At 50.6% G+C, this 16513-nt stretch overlaps 1 protein-coding gene across 8 annotated transcripts in view; it reads right to left on the bottom strand.

Moving 5' to 3' along the window:
- The window catches only part of Znf516 (zinc finger protein 516), a 93788-nt gene that overhangs the window by 2170 nt on the left and 75105 nt on the right, over positions 1–16513 (bottom strand). For 6 of the 8 annotated variants that reach the window (XM_029546887.1, XM_029546886.1, XM_029546890.1 and 3 more), the window contains 3 exons: positions 12795–14249; positions 7763–7867; positions 6256–6323 (listed from right to left, as the gene is read on the bottom strand). In XM_029546887.1, the coding sequence (XP_029402747.1) occupies positions 6256–6323; positions 7763–7867; positions 12795–14249 (1628 nt within the window). The remainder of the gene's footprint in view (positions 1–6255; positions 6324–7762; positions 7868–12794; positions 14250–16513) is intronic. The other 2 variants (XM_029546891.1, XM_029546892.1) reach the window with 2 other exon arrangements.

Genomic DNA, 16513 nt, shown 5'->3' with positions numbered 1-16513 from the left:
ACCATCCTGCTGTAGACCAGGAGAGATGTCTAGGCAATGGTGACCATCCTGCTGTAGACCAGGAGAGATGTCTAGGCAATGGTGACCATCCTGCTATAGACCAGGAGAGATGTCTGACACCACTGCACACCAATGGTGCATGGCAGAGATCTCTGTGGAGAGTCAGAAGTAGCACACCTGGAGGATATTAGTTCTAGGTGTGCTCACAAGTGAAGATGGGGCTCTGAGCACACACACACACAGAGAGAGAGAGAGAGAGAGAGAGAGAGAGAGAGAGAGAGAGAGAGAGAACTGCAGTTCTGAGTTGTTTAGTCTTGATCACTCATAAATACCTCCCAACAGCAAACACACCACAGGTCCCAGGACAGAGGAATCTACGCAAGGTCCCAGGACAGAGGAATCTACGCAAGGTCCCAGGACAGAGGAATCTATGCAAGGTTCCAGGACAGAGGAATCTACGCAAGGTCCCAGGACAGAGGAATCTATGCAAGGTCCCAGGACAGAGGAATCTACGCAAGGTCCCAGGACAGAGGAATCTACGCAAGACCGAGGTATTGTGCACATCTGGAGTCTGCACAGACTGCTGCACTACAGACCCCAGGACACATCTACCTGTGGCTTCTACCTTTGGACAGAACATAGGAACTATTCCTGGGAAAGGACAGAGAAGACAGGATGGTCCTCCACCAACAAAGGGCTCAAAGCTGCATGACTCAGAACATTTTCAAAGCATTTATCCCAGGTCTACAAAGCCTACAACAAGGCACATGCTATAATGTGGCCATAGAGCATCATAGAAATTGGCATTTTCCCTCACACTGGAAGAGATGGGTTCCCATTCCTCAATTCTGAAGAGTCACCAAGGCCACTAACTCATCAGGACCATCAGTGATTGGACCATGAACACAGTTCCCCTTGCAGAGGTTCAAGGGGATGAGTTAACATGGAAGACGGAACTACAGTGATAGTCTGTGCAGGCACAGTCTTGCTTCCTCCTCCGAGGACATGGGAGCATGCTTTGGGGACACTGGGTTTCGCTTTTCACAGCTGTGTATTCTGAGATGAGTGTCATTACTAAGATGTTTCACTGTCTAGGCTGGACAGATGAAATCAATTTCCCCTTCATTGTTTATAGGACAAAGGACCAAACTATGCAGTCATGGTTGTGTGTGTTCAACATGCACACAACCCAAAGGGTTGCAAGGTGCACATGAGACAGGCCACGGAGCAAGGCCTCTGGGTGCTAATTCACAATTGTGCATCAGTTTTGGGGACCTTGGTCTTGCCCAGCTGGCCGTCAGTCAGCAGTGGCGTTTGGTGAACTCAGGAGCTCACTCATATCAGTAGAGGGTTGTACCTGGCAAAACAACTGATGTTGAAGAATGCTGGTTGGATTTTATGGCTTTATGAGTAAGAGCTTCAACTTGCATCGGCTGTGAGATTTTTTTAAAAAACAATCTTTCTTTGTTAAAAAAAAAAATTTAATGATGTATCTATTTTTATTGTACGTGCCTTGGTGTTTTGCCTGCGTGTATATGTCTGCATAAGGGTATACCTAGAACTGGTATTACAGCTGTGAGCTGCCACGTGGGTGCTGGGAATTGAACCTGGGTCTTCTGAAAGAACAGCCAGTGCTCTTAAATGCTCAGCCATGTTTTCAGTCCTAGCTCAGAACCTGATGCCAAAAATCCACCAACATTGGTGAATATGGGCCAAAGACGCAGATTCACAAACCCGCTCGAGAGCTTCGCAACTGCTGTGTGCACACGGAGAGTGATGTGGAGTGGCTGTTGTGCTGTGTGCACACACAGAGAGTGATGTGGAGTGGCTGCCATGCTGTGTACACGTGGAGAGTGATGTGGAGTGGCTGCCGTGCTGTGTGTACACGCAGAGAGTGATGTGGAGTGGCCGTGCTGTGTGCACACACGCAGAGAGTGATGTGGAGTGGCTGTGCTGTGTGCACACACGTGGAGAGTGATGTGGAGTGGTTTGCCGTGCTATGTGCAACACATGGAGAGTGATGTGGAGTGGCTGCCATTTGTTTTTACATTTTTGTTCATTTGATTAATGGAAATATTTCTCCAGCTTAACTATTTTAAGCTAACACTTAGAATTATGAAGAATATACGATTTAATCATAGTCTTTAAATTCTAATGATAAATCCAAACACGTTAAAAACAAACTGTATTTCACATTACAGCAAAACTCTAAACTGGGGGTAGGGTTAGGAGGTTGGTTTCAAAAGTACTTACGTCTTCTCTTGAAATACTGTAGTGCTTGTATGTATGTGCAGTGTGCACACATGTGATCAAGCACACCATGGTGCATGTGTGGCAGTAAGAGGGCAGTGTGAGGGGGTGCTTCCCTCCTTCCACGCTTCAAGCCTTGGGTGGGCCCTCCACCTTGCCGGCAAGCACCTCGCCCACCGAGCCACCTCATCAGCTGCTATTTTAACTTGTAATTGTTGAACAATAAAATAATGATTAAAAACTGTTTCTCTAAACTATCAGACAGGTTTTACCATTGGCCGATAATAATACCCACACTTTAACATATAATTTTTCAAAAAGCTGGTTTTTTCTAATGGTAAATGGTGAGGATTACAGGAACCTAAATGTGGACATGCTGCAGCTGATATCTTTAAACAAATGAAGGGCAAACTCTCCCTGGAAATGTGGTTTAGAACCCTCTTCCTCCCCGTGAAGGCTCATCTTCAGCAAAGATGCCACAGTGCCTGAGATGCCTTCCACCTCCCCAACAGTGCCCTTCCATGGACTTGGCTCCTCAGCTCAGGGGCGGAGACCCAGCATGGTGTCCTAAATTTGTGTTTTAATCTTGTTTGTTACAACTCTTGAGAAATACTAGCAGTTAAGATGATAGGCCACGTGGTCACAGCTGCCTCCTGCAAACCCGGAGGGTCCAGCCACAAGCTTCTTACCTCCTGTTAGAAGCTAAGGGCACCATAGAGGAGAGGCTGCTGACCTGGGACAGGCTGACACAGGACATGTTCAGGGAGAGACTACCCTCAGACACACCAGGAAACTAGGTCCCTCGCTCCTCCAGGTTCATGTACGAGAGGGCCTGAGAGGTGACAGTGGGCAACCAACCACTTCAGAACGCTGTCAGAGCCCATGCTGGTTCAGTCCATCACCAGAAACTGCAGCATGCTGTGGTTCTCAAACCCTGATCTGGGAAACTGAAATGCTGATATTCACTATCAGTGCGCACTGGTCACTTTTCCAGTTGCTAGGTCACAATACCAGACTAGGCAGCTTAGGGGAGTAAGGGAATTGCGGTTCACAGTTCAAGTGTACAGTCTATAGCACGGAAAGTGTTGGTGTCAGGAGCTTGGGCAGCAGTCCCAGCACATGCTCTGTCAGGAAGCAAGGCGAAGGGAGGAGAACAGGAGGAAGAGAATCAGTGCACAGCTTGGCTCACCCTGGCTATGCAGGCCAGGGTTCCAGCACTCGGCCCGGTGCCGCCCAGAGTTAATGCTGCCCTGAGTCCCACCAAACCTAGCCTCCTCTGGCTACGCTCTCACTCACAGACATACCAAAAGCTGCTCTCTCACAGGACTCTGGGTCCTGTAAGCACATTAGCTGGTACAGTTGTTCTGCCGCTCTTTATACAAAACCGCCATGCGCTAACAGGTGAGAAGAGCTACTGGGAACTCCATGTTCACAAGACTGCTCAAGCCAATAATTGCCCTGAATTACAAGTAAGTAGCAACTGGTCTCTCAAACAAAGCAAAATCAGCACGCGCACGTGCACGCGCACACGCACATACACACACACACACACACACACACACACACACACACGCACACGCATCCTGAAACATCCTGAAAAGGCTGGGGGACGTGAAGACAGAGGCCCCCAGGCTGTGCCTTAGCACGAGCTGGTACTGAGCGTCCCCAGTGGGGATGGGCCTGTCCACACAGAGAGACAGCACGCTGTGGTCTCTGTGTTTTCTAGTGCTGCTGGAGAGTTCTAGAATATCTGGCAACAAAGACTCCTTTACAGTGTGTGTCTCCTGTACCAGGGTGGGGTGCCTTCCAACAGGAGAGGAGATGCACCCCAACCACAGTGAGACTCAGCTCCTCCAAACTGCATCCAATAACATTTACTTATTCGCAGCTCAGCGCACACTCAGCCGGCCTCGAATGAGTTAAAGCTGACAGCCACTAAACACAGAGGCTGCTGCCACTCTTTTCCTCCAAGTTACCTAGATATTCCTACTGGTGTGCCTAAGAGGCTTCTTAAACAACATGAATTTAATCTGGAAATGGGTTCGCTCTGCTACCCTACCCAAGCTTAGGGGTGAGGACCTCAGATCTCAGATCCCTTTCTTTCCTTGTCAACTACCCAATATGAATATTGATTAGTGGATGTTAGGAAAGTTCTCTGACAGGAGCAACAATATACATTTCTGGTGTTAATAACGGCATAAGCTAGTTCTAGATTAACATGTCCTAAATTCACAACTGCACTTGTGAACGAACCACAAGACCCAGCAGGAAGGAAGAACATAGCTAATGCCCCAACTTATTAAAGACGTGTTCTCCTGACAAACAAAACTCTTTAAGACTCTCACAGTTCCAAAATGCATTAACAAAAATGGGATTTACATAAGGACCCAGAACATTCTATGAAAAATGAGCAAAAACTACTTTTCAAGGTAAGGGAGGGCACGGGGGCACTGGAGCACATGACCTTAAAAATGGATTTAAACCAACTAGCTGCTGTAAAAGAAGGATGAGTCAGGCTGGGTTAAACCCAAGGCCTGGGCCACTGCTGTCCTTTCAGACAAGAGATCTGGCCTGCTGAGGCTTCATGGAAAGCAAATGCGTGCCTGGGGCTGGATCCACTCTAGCAGAATGTCAGCACCAGATGACCCTGAGCTTCAGAGGGGCAGCGCAGGCAGTGTAACAACACCAAGTTTAGAGACAAAGGTCGCATCAGCATCTGTCAGAACCAGGAAGCAGTAACAATTAATATAAACACTCAGGATAAATAAAAGTAACTCTGGAATAAGCCAGCCCACAATTTTGGTAGGTAGTAGATAGCAGGAAGCGTCTATCTCCAGGTTCCCCCATGGGTACAGGCTGGGGAAGAATTAGGCACATCAAGTGAGGTCACCAGTTCTAGGAAACTGGCTGGTTATTGGCATATCTGCCTGGTTCATCCCGCTCCATCAGATAAACTTAGCAAATGTGGGCCTTTGGTGGCCTTGGAGGCCACCTATGAACAGGAGAGCCTAGGAGTCACTCTAACTGTGACACCCCAAAGCAGTCCTCTAGTCACATGACCTCCTGTCACTGCATCCCGCATACCTCTTGGGGACTCGTCTGTAGCACGTGGCCGTGAGGTTAGTTAGGGCCGCACTAACCAGATGCAGGCTCCCTGCTGGGCAACCTTTCTATTCGGTATTCTGGAGAGATTATATTCACTTGAAAAACTCTATCACTACCACAAAGGAACTGCTTTCCATGTTTAAACCACACATTTTTACTGTAATAAGCTAAAATAATCCTCAAAAGTTCCTTGATGTGTCACTACAGGCATTAATCCTTCCTGTCACTACAGGACATGGCACACGCTGGGGTCAGGCACACAGACCTGAATCCCTAGTGGTGTCAAGGACGAAGACAGTGGGAGGGGTGGAGGGCGGGCAGAGGTCCCAGACAGTGCAGACCATCAGCCTAGGATGGCAGAAAAGAAACCTTGAACTGATGGTCTGTCCCCAGAGGCACAGTCTGAACCAAGCACAGCACAGGGCTTTGCTACGTCCCACACACATCCAATGGCATATCTCCACAGCCCTACACTGGCAGGAGAGGTGTTAGGGGCAGCACATAGGCTGTTTTACCAGGTCATACAGCTGTGAAACATCAGATCAAAAACTTGGAGAGGCATCTCTTACAAAAGAATCCAAAAGCAGAGCTCTTAAAGGAGGCAGGGTGGGATTTATTCACAGGCCAACTCAGACCCACACACGGTGGAAAATAACCAAGACGTGTAATGCATTTGTCACTACTAGTCACCGCCAACTCCCCCTCCCTATCAGCCATCATGGGCAGGTCTGCAGCAGCCGACAGCTAAGTGGCCTCCTTCTTTCTGGTCACCCACCAACAGCCCTGGCTGACATGAAATTAGTCCACTGCCCACATCATACACAGGTGCTTTGGAGAACCCTGTGCCCCAACTGTTTGCAGACACCACATTGACAACCAGACATGCAGCATAGGACATACTTGTTTAGGGGCATCCGTGGAGGCTGTGTGAACTTCAGAATCTCGTGGACCATCACACTCAAACACCACTGTGGGAATAAAGGGTCTGTTAGCAGAGAGGCGATGAGATCCCTGAGCATCAATCAAGGAGGCCATTAAGAGTGAAGGACTTTCAAAGAAGCACACAGCACCTAGCCTGCACCTGGAAAACCCCAGGTCCTCGTTATACTTACAGTGAGAACCCTCAATAATGGACACCTGGGGCCACTAGCATTCCTAATACAGATGCCACACTGTGGAAGGCAATCACTAGCAACATCAATTGTCTGTGTGGGTAAAGGGACTTGTCTTCTGCTCTGCTGATCACTCGACCTGTGTCACTGGGCATCAGGCTGACTTCTGTGGATGTGTGTGTCACACTGCTAGACAGTGTACCCATCTCGCTAAGACTCCTGGCTCTGTCGTGACGTGCAGGTAGCCCGTGCAGGTCTCAGCCAGATTTATACAGAGATCTGCAGGTGTTTCAGGATCTGCTGATCACACCAGGAGTCTCCATACACATATCCATAGACTAGCTCTGCCCATCAGGATGGGAGTCACCAAGCTGTGAATTAGAAGAATGTCTGGCTGCCACTGATGATGGTGGCAACTGCAACTCATTAGCATACCCAATTCTGAAGGTCAACTCTCATTAAAAAGAACACACTCAAAAGGGTATTTCTCAAACTAAGCCAAAAGCCATGCCAGGTACTGAACAGGAGACTGAAGGTCAACTGAGAGGTTGGCAGACAATAAGTAAAGCTCCAGCAAAGCTGGAACCTAAACATGCCCAGGGTAACAGGCAGTGGCTAGCAGAAAAGGCTCTGTGCTGCTGAGTCAGCCTCACATACCCCGGAGTCACATGGAAGAGAGACTCTCACCACTGTGGGAATAAAGGGTCTGTTAGCAGAGAGGCGATGAGATCCCTGAGCATCAATCAAGGAGGCCATTAAGAGTGAAGGACTTTCAAAGAAGCACACAGCACCTAGCCTGCACCTGGAAAACCTGCTTGGATCAGATAGGCCACAGGCATGTATGTCAGGCAGTATTCTGATTGGTAATTGATACAGGAGGATCCAGTCCATTGTGGGAGGACCCGTCCATAGACAACTGATCTTGGGAGGAGGTCCAGTCCACTGTGGGTAGACCCATCCATAGTCAGCTGATCTTGGGCTAAGAAAAGCATAAGCCTGTGAGTCAGTGAGCCAGAAAGCAAGCCAGCAAGGGGCGTTCCTGCATGGTGTCTGCCTTGAGGTTTTGCTCTGACTAACTACACTCATGATGGAACATGACATGGAAGTACATGCCAACTAAGCCCTCTCCTCTCCGAGTTGTTCTTGTCACGGCATTTGTCACAACACCAAAATGAGACTAGGAAATATCCCAATTGCTCTCTCTCTCTCTCTCTCTCTCTCTCTCTCTCTCACACACACACACACACACACACACACTTGACACTGGCCAGTCACATGGCACAGGACTGTGGTACCTGTGTGTGCCCGAAGGTGAGCCCTGAGTTGGCTGGGCTGGTGGAAACTCTTGCCGCACTCCACACAGACAAAGTCTCCCTGGTGGGCCTGTGTCCGTGGTGTCCCTGTCAGTGATGTGGTACAACATGGAGGAGGAGAGGAAGAGGAAAAGGAAGAGGAAAAGGAAGAGGAAGAAGAAGAAGAAGAAGAAGAAGAAGAAGAAGAAGAAGAAGAAGAAGAAGAAGAAGAAGAAGAAGAAGAAGAAGAAGAAGAAGAAGNGAAGAAGAAGAAGAAGAAGAAGAAGAAGAAGAAGAAGAAGAAGAAGAAGAAGAAGAAGAAGAAGAAGAAGAAGAGGGAAGAGGGAAGAGGGAAGAGGGAAGAGGGAAGAGGGAAGAGGGAAGAGGGAAGAGGGAAGAGGGAAGAGGGAAGAGGGAAGAGGGAAGGGGAGGGAGAGAGGAGGACATCATTAGTCTGCCTGATGTGTCAGTGTAAGAAGCCACCACTGGCTCTGTGACAACTGTCAGCCTCATCTTGGCTTAGCTGACAGACCAGGTACACAAGATTGCAAGGATACATAAATTACAGTGGGTCACACAAATGCCCCAAAGACACCCAGGGCTGTGTGCACCACCCAGATGTCACATGGCTCTATCAAGCAGTGTAGCAAACAGATGAAAGTGACATCAGTGTCACACAGATGGTCTTGAGATAGCAGGAAGTGACTAGGACCAGAGCCCACTGTGCCTACAACTGCTCTCCCAGTAGACAGATGCAGAGCAGCAAACAGCAGCCACCCCACCATGGCCTCCTACATATCTGCCTCTAACACAGGAAAGACATGGAGCCCCTTGGCTGACAGCAAGCAGCAGGCAGTGGCCCCCACTGCAGGCTGTCCATCAGCAAGGCAGGACAGAGCGACAGACACCCTTCTGCCTAGCCTGGGTCCTGGGTTTCCCTCAGAGCCAGGAGCACCATGTGAATTCAGTTGCCCTTGGCCCCCTCCCTGTCCTGTAACAACTGTGGCCAGGACCCCTGCTCCAGTGTGTCGTCTTGGTAACACAATGGGGCGGGAGCAGGGAACCGGAACTAGAGTACCTTTCTCTGTGGCCACAATTCTTTCACATGTTTTCCTCTACCTGTCTGCTTACATCCCTACCACCTGACAGGTAACACTTCAAGGCAAACAGAAAGGACGTGAGCACACCTGCAGCACCCCTCGAGGACTGTCCCCTGGGTCCCCACACTCAACAGAGAGGAGCTACATAAACCACATCCCATTCCTTGCTGTGTAGGTGAGGAAACCCAGCCTGCACGGAGAGACCTGCAGACTCGGGCTCTGTATTCCCTGTAGACTTAATCAGGAAAACACACACACACACACACACACACACACACAAAAAAAAAAAAAAAAACCCTGAGAATGGCCTCGGAGTCCTGGACGCATCCTAACAGGTCAGCACTCATGATGGAGGGGAAGATGATCCACAGGAAAGGCCACAGGCAGCACGTCACCTGTACCTTTTCTTACTCTCGATTGGAACAATGATTTTCTACATGTGACCCTACAAATACAGGAAAGAAAAGTAAAACTGTGTCCGACTGCACAGGGCAAACGATGGAAGAGCAATGCACAAGGCAGCAAGGCAACTGCAGAAGGAAGTACGTGTGGTCCACCCCAGAGACAAAGCCAGGCACTTCAGAGCTCGGGGGATCCTGGGCAGCAGAACTCAGCTGCCCAGTCAGCAACCCTAGACTCTAGTGTCCTGCATCCGCCTCAGCCAAATGTCTGGGGTACGGGGAGCCTGTGGGGAGCCATGCTCCTCTCGGGGATGGCTCAGTTGGGAAAGTGATCTCACACCCTTCATGTTCTACCGAGCTCAATGCCTAAGATCCTTCTGCTTACACCCCTTCTAGAATGTTCCGGGTATACTTCAAGGCATCAAAGCACTTCATCCAACGACACAGAGAGACACCAAGTGATGACACAGGCAGGGCCAACAGCTGCCCTGCCACAGCACACACAATCACTGTCAATCTTCCCACTGCTGTCCCCTTCCTATGCAAGCCCTTGGTTGCAGTCCCTGAACAAGCACACACAGCCTCAAACAAACACACACAGTTGCACACACACTAACACACACACACACACACACAGCCCCACACTAACACACAGTCCCACACACACTAACACATACATCCCACACACACTAACACACAGTCCCTCTACTAACACACAGTCCCACACATGCTAACACACACTAACATACATCCCACAAATACTAACACACATAGCCCACACACAAACTAATACACACAGCCCCACACTAACACATACAGCCCACACACAAGCCCCCACACACTCATATACACAGGCCCCCACACACTCAAACACACAGCCCCACACACGCTTACACACATACTCTCACACCACACAGCCCCATACTAAAACACACACGCACACACACACAGCCCCACACTAACACACACACACACACTCACACACGCAGCCCCACACTAACACACACTCACACACACAGCCCCACACTAACACACACACGCACACACAACAGCCCCACACTAACACACACACTCACACACACAGTCCCACACTAACACACACACACATACACACACACACACACACACACACACACCTACCAGCATATTTGCTTTACTATTTTAAGAAAGGACCCTTGTTCATCACAGCCATGATACCACACCCAAGCTGCTGTACAATTCTGAGTTACTCAGAAATGCCTTCCATTTGAACAGAAGACTTGCTTGGGAGCACACTGCCCTGCTTCCTTAGGATGGCAAGCTGTAGGAGACACAGAGTCCACACTGGGAGAACAGCCCTGGCCATGCAGAGACACATGCAGTCTGGCGTGTTTCGCACTACCGTGGGATGTGTGATGTGTAAGGAGGAACACACGGCCAGAAGGTTGCTCAAAACAATGAGACATCCGTGGCTGTCATAGCCTTAGTATACATGATTTTTTAAGTTCCAATAAGGAAGTACATGCATACCATTTTATCTAGAATTATCTCTTTTCTCTGTCTGAAGTCTGTATTATCATGTAATACAAGCAGGCCAGACTGGAGACACGGTGACTTTTTATAACTACTGAATTAACAAACCACTTCTGTCACAGCCCGTGTTTCTAGACTCTGTGGTCGCTCTGTAGCAAGACAGTGAATGCAGTGGGGTTTGTTCTGACAAGCTTGGTCCAGGCCTCTGAGGCAGCAACAATCACTCTTCTATGTTCTGCTGGGAAAGTGGCGGCTCCACAGCCCACCCTACGAAAGCATCATTCAGGCCATCTGAAATAAGCAGCTACTGCCCAGACACACACACAGCATGGGCCAGAAGAGGTGGGGGAGGGGAGCTTTCAAGGCAAGCCATGCTTTGCTGTGGAGGGTCTGCCTTCACGACCTGAGGGTCCAGGGAACAAACTGAGACACTTGCCCCCAAGGGAGGCTTCCATTCAAATACAAGATATTTTTGAGAAAGTCAGAATTTTACAGCAGCCAGTGTATGGTATCATTGGCTTCCTGGCTCACCGAGGTATACGTTAGTAGGTCGAGCGCCATACATTACAGAAGCCACCAGCAGGTAACTAGTTCAAATAGTTACTTACTACAACATAGTGTGGACATCCAAGTGAACTGCAAGAGGCCGGGACAACAGAGAAGAGCTGCCAAGGACTAGCCAGTCTGACAGGTGACTTTCCTACTGTGGGTTCCAAGAGGGTCTTCTCCAGAAAAATGGAGACCAGCTTCCCACCCACAGCCAGCCACACTGCCACTTCACATGACAGAGACAATCTGCAACAGCACAGGGCTGCGGCGCCCAAGAACCACTCACACAGCCAAAACTGAGCCAGCCACAGACACCCCCAAATCAAGTAAGAACCAGCAGGCTCACCAACACCCACAGACAGAGCGCTGTTACTAACTGGGGTCCCCACAGCCCTGCCGCACAGCTCTCTAACATCTGAGGCACTGGGTTACAAAGACAGCTGCTTCGGAGTAAAGAAGCCACTCTTCTGTGACCAACACACATCTCAAGGAAGGGCTAGGACCACAGGAAGAAGCAGAGAGTGGAGTGATCTGGTTTTTGATGTGTGGTCCTGTTTACACACCAAGGCTGTCCTTGAATTTACAATCTTCCTGTCTCTCATTTGACTTTATCTTAATCAGCTGTCCCTGCTCTTCCCCCATGTTCCACGTACGTTCAAGAACAGGACTAGTACAGGATTACTGTATCCAAGACACAGCCAACTGACAGGGGGGGGGGGGGATCTACTGGGAAGTTCTCGTGAGTGCTACCGGCTGCTGAAACTCCAGACATCCGTGCGAAATGCTCCAAACCCTAAGACCTCACGCCTCGTCTCGAATCAGCTCCTGAACAAACTTGCTGACATCACTGCCCCCACCACCACCTCCTCCAGAATGCGTGTGAAAGGTTCGAGTGAGACATAAATCAAGGTTGTCTTCAGATTTGGGCCACATTCTTAAACTACTATGTATACGTAACTATTCCAAAATCTCAAAGGATCCAAAGTCCAGAACACAAGTGGGCCCACGTACACGGGAGACTCGAGCAGCATTGCTGTTGCCTGTGAAGAATGACACAGAAGGAGGGATGGGGACACCGTGAGTACTGCTTGAGGACTCAGAGGACAGCTCAACCCGCCGTTCTTTATGCATCTTCTGTATTATGTATACACAAATGAAAGACTTACTCGTCCCTCCAACAGACAAGCATGTGCGCCAGTGTTGTGTAAAGTGATGGGTCCTGTGGTCAGGTCTGTCTGCTTCTGTCAAGGAGCAGAACAGAGCAAACACAGGAAGGGGACGGTCAAAGGTTGCTACCTGCTGCCTGCTGACCCAGACACACAGGCTCTGGAGAGGGGCACCTGTTGAGATCTTGGGTAGCCAGGTCAAGAGGAGGCAGCGACTTACTGGTATGTGCCCTGAAGGCTCGGGCAGGAAGGGAAGCACACCGTGAGCTTCCAAGCAGCCAGGGAGGAGGGAGCCCACCCTTCTTACCTCTGTGCTCGGGCCCGGGGCTGCTGACACCCCAGCCCTGGTAGAGGGTGGCGAAGTCCTTTGGAATGTACGTCTTAAAGATACTGAGGATGTCCAAGCGCTTCTCCTGCCCCTCAGCTGCCGGCTCCTGCTTGGCAGAGTGTAAGGTGGGAGGCGCCCCAGGCGGGGCCGGCAAGGCCGCATCCCCTCTGGACCCCGTGGCACAGGTGGCTAGTGTTCTCAGCTCCTGGGCCGCCTTCACAGGGGGTTCTCGGGGAGGTAGAGGAGAGCCTCCTTCGCCTTTCAAGGGAGGCTGGCCCTGAGGCTGAGGGCTGAATTTGGCTTTCAGAGAGTCTGGGGCACTGTGCTTATTCGGAGGGGTAAAGCCAGTCCCCACTGCTGGGCCCCCGAGTTTCTCCACTGGTTTGCTATTGGCCGAGGGCTGGGCACCAACACGGGTTATCACTGAGGGTGTGGGGGTGGTACTTCTGCTGAGGCCACCACTGCCTGGGGAAGGTGCCAACCTGGAGCCGCCCTCCAGTTTGGGTTTGGCCAGGGGCCCCTGCACTGCAGCGCTGGGAGGCTCCTGGCCATGTCCAGCTCTGGTCTGTCGATATCCATCGGGGCCGGAGGCCCACAGAGCACAGGGGCCCCCGGAATGGCTCTCCTTATTCTTAGGCATGCTAGCGGCTTTTGTGGTCACCCCGAGGGGAGAAGAGCTGCCCTTCGAGCCTGGTGCCCCACCTGGCACCTGGGTGCGGGCAAAGCGAGAAAGGAGCAGGGGCTGGCACTCCTTGCCCCCAAGAGCAGGCGGAGGGCCTGTGCGCCCACTGCGAGTGAGGAAAACCAGGTTGCTGCGAATGCTCTTGTGGCCACTGGGCTGAGTCCAAGGAGGTGCAACAGAGCTGCAGCTGACCCTGTGCCAAATGCGCTTGTGCATCCACAGGACCTCGGGGTAGTAGGTCTTGTGGGTACAGTAAGGACACGGGTGAATGACCAGGGCTGCCTGCAGGGAGCACGCTTCTTTAGTGCTGGGCTCATCCCTGCTCGACCTCATGCTCAAGTCCAGAGGGACCAGGTCCAGGGCGGACGCCCGCTTTCCTACCCCACAGTGCTCCTTGTGCAAATCGGACAGCTTTTCTTTAGAATGCCCAGCCTGGCTGTCCAAGGTGTGCTGCAGGCTGGTTATCTCCATGCTCGAAGGAAAGTCTACCCGGTCAGTAGTGCTGGGCACCTCCTGCTTGGGGTGAAATGCTGGCATCTTTAGGTCAAGAGAGTATCTATGCTGCTCGGGACCCTTGGCGGTCTCTCTGCTGCTGTTTTCAAGTATGGACACAGACGGCGTGGCGCTCCCCACCTTGGGCTCACTGATGTCTTTCTCTGTCAGGTTATGTCCAAGCTTGTGACTCTGGTCTCCGTTGGAGAGCGCGGTGGGTGTCACTTCTCCAGAAGAGCAGCGGTGGCGTGGCTGGCCCCCTGCAGGATGCAAAATGTAAAAGGGAAGTTATCCACTTCTCAGGAGGTGGGGGGGTGGGGGGTGGGGGTAGTGGCTGAGGTGGAGGGAAGGGAAGGTTAGAGGAGCCTGCCTGATCTCAGGACCAGGGCCTGCACCGCAGAAGGATGTGCTGCTGTGCTTGGGTTTACTCTTAACAGATCTGTCAGGAATGAGCCACACAGAGAGAGCAATACTCTACCAGATGGGCTGTCAGGTTTCAATTAACTAAAATGACCCAAAGACGAGCAAAGGAATCATGCTATCTTGTTACATGTAGATACACAGCACTGCTGATTAAAGAGAAGGTGACCGGTTATACTAGGAACCTGAGGGCCAATGAGAGGGCTCACGGGGTAAAGACACTTGCTACTTGCTGCCAAGCCCGAAGACAGGAGTCTGATCCCTACATCCCACACCGTAAGCAAGAGGAACTCCAGGCCCACACGGTTTAGAAGGAGGACACTGACTCCCACAAGTCGTCCTCTGGTCCCCACCGGCATCCTGTAGCATGTGTGCAGTTCCATACACATACACAAATAACAGTAATAACTTTAAAAGAAGTTAGGAGAGGGAGTCTAACTGTAACCACATGGTACTCTGCATGCTCTAGAACTCTCTGCAAGGAAGGCACTATGCGATCTGTGGTCAAAGCCAGCAGGGAGGCCCCCATGACCTTGACAACACAGAGCAGGAGAGAAACTGTTCCCAGAGCCCCAGCGCCAGCCTCAGACACCGCAGCTACAGAGAAACCAGCTTAACCTCATGACTGCACTGTGAAGGCCAATTTTCAACTCTAACATCTTGATATTAAGTCCCCTTCAAAGGCCTGTGTGTCTGTGTCTGTGTGCACACACAGACACATACAAGGCTCTGTTACTCTCTCTACCTCTACAGTGCCACCTATGGTCACCAGACAGGTGAGCAAATCCTGGGTGTAGCCCTAAGCTTGGGCCCCCACTGCTCGTGGGGAGCTCAATACACTGGCAAGAAGGGTAGCCTGCAGGCTCCACACCCAGCCCCTGCCTAGAAAGGGCCATGTGCTGGCTCTTGGCCACCGTGGTAAGGATTAGGCTCTGCTGTTAGTACTGTAGAGAACAGGACACGGCTCAGCAAAGTCTCCTTTGAATGTGTACTGGTTTATTCACACCTGGGTCTGCATCTTCAGGAAGTACTCTGCAAATGTCCAAGCCCTCACTAGGCAACACACGGCTCTTTACCACCAATGAGACCACAGTGGTCTCAGCTCACAGCCCTAACCCTTAACGCGCTGAGATGTCACGTGTATCCAGTGGGATGCAGGTATATACTCGGTTCTTTTAAAACGTTCTCTGTGTGGTTTTAAGAGATACAACATGGTATTTTTATCATAAAATTATCTCAAAGGACTCTGTCAGGGCGAGCAAGCAGCCATCACAGAAGTGTAGAGGTAGTGCACGCCCCTGTCCAAGGAGATGGGGGTCGGCAGGCAGTCTCCTAGCAACTGTGCCAGAACATGGAGGTCAGCAGAGCTATGCATTGGTAAGATGGGGGTGGGACAGTCACAATCTCACTCTAGTCAGCTCCAAAAAGCTGGCTAAAGGCTCCTGGGAGACAAGAACCTGTTCTGAGTCCATGCTGAAGTGGCTCAGAAACCACACTACAGATGCCATGGCCATAAACCTGAATATAGACACCATTAGACCTTGGGCAAACAAGAAAAAAAAAGAAAAGAAAGAAACATGAAGTTGAACCAGGCTTCTTAGAGGTGGTGGTAAAGACTCACACTGCATTTGGAGGAAACTGACACTCGTGATGGGCACAGAAAACATAGCCCTCCACAGGAACCCCAGAACCATGGCTCCTCAGTAGGGCTTTGGAAATGGGACCATGAAAAGATCCTTAAATCGTGACTCCCTGAACTGAATAGTGGCCTTCTGTACGCCAAACAAAAGCTTTCCCTCTAAGCTGACTTCCATGGGGCATTTAACCACAACAGAGGGGAAATCAGGGTGATACAGTGCTGATTTCAGGTCTCTCCGTCCAGGGAGAAACCAAGAACCTGACTATTTAGTATTTCCCAGTCTGAAGCATCCACCAGGCGTGACATTTTCTTTGTGTAGCCGAACACTTCTGAATAGTTTATTGTTCAATTTCAGGGGTTTGGCTCCACCCATCCTGAGTGACTAACCTTCTTCCACCCACAGGACGACAGAGGAGAAAACTCGTGTGTGTGTGTGTGTGTGTGTGTGTGTGTGTGTGTATGTGT

This window comes from Mus pahari, chromosome 15 (genome assembly GCF_900095145.1).
Source record: "Mus pahari chromosome 15, PAHARI_EIJ_v1.1, whole genome shotgun sequence".
Taxonomy (NCBI): domain Eukaryota; kingdom Metazoa; phylum Chordata; class Mammalia; order Rodentia; family Muridae; genus Mus; species Mus pahari.
The sequence above is the reverse complement of the archived record's forward strand: the minus strand, read 5'-3'. Positions and strand labels throughout refer to the sequence as shown.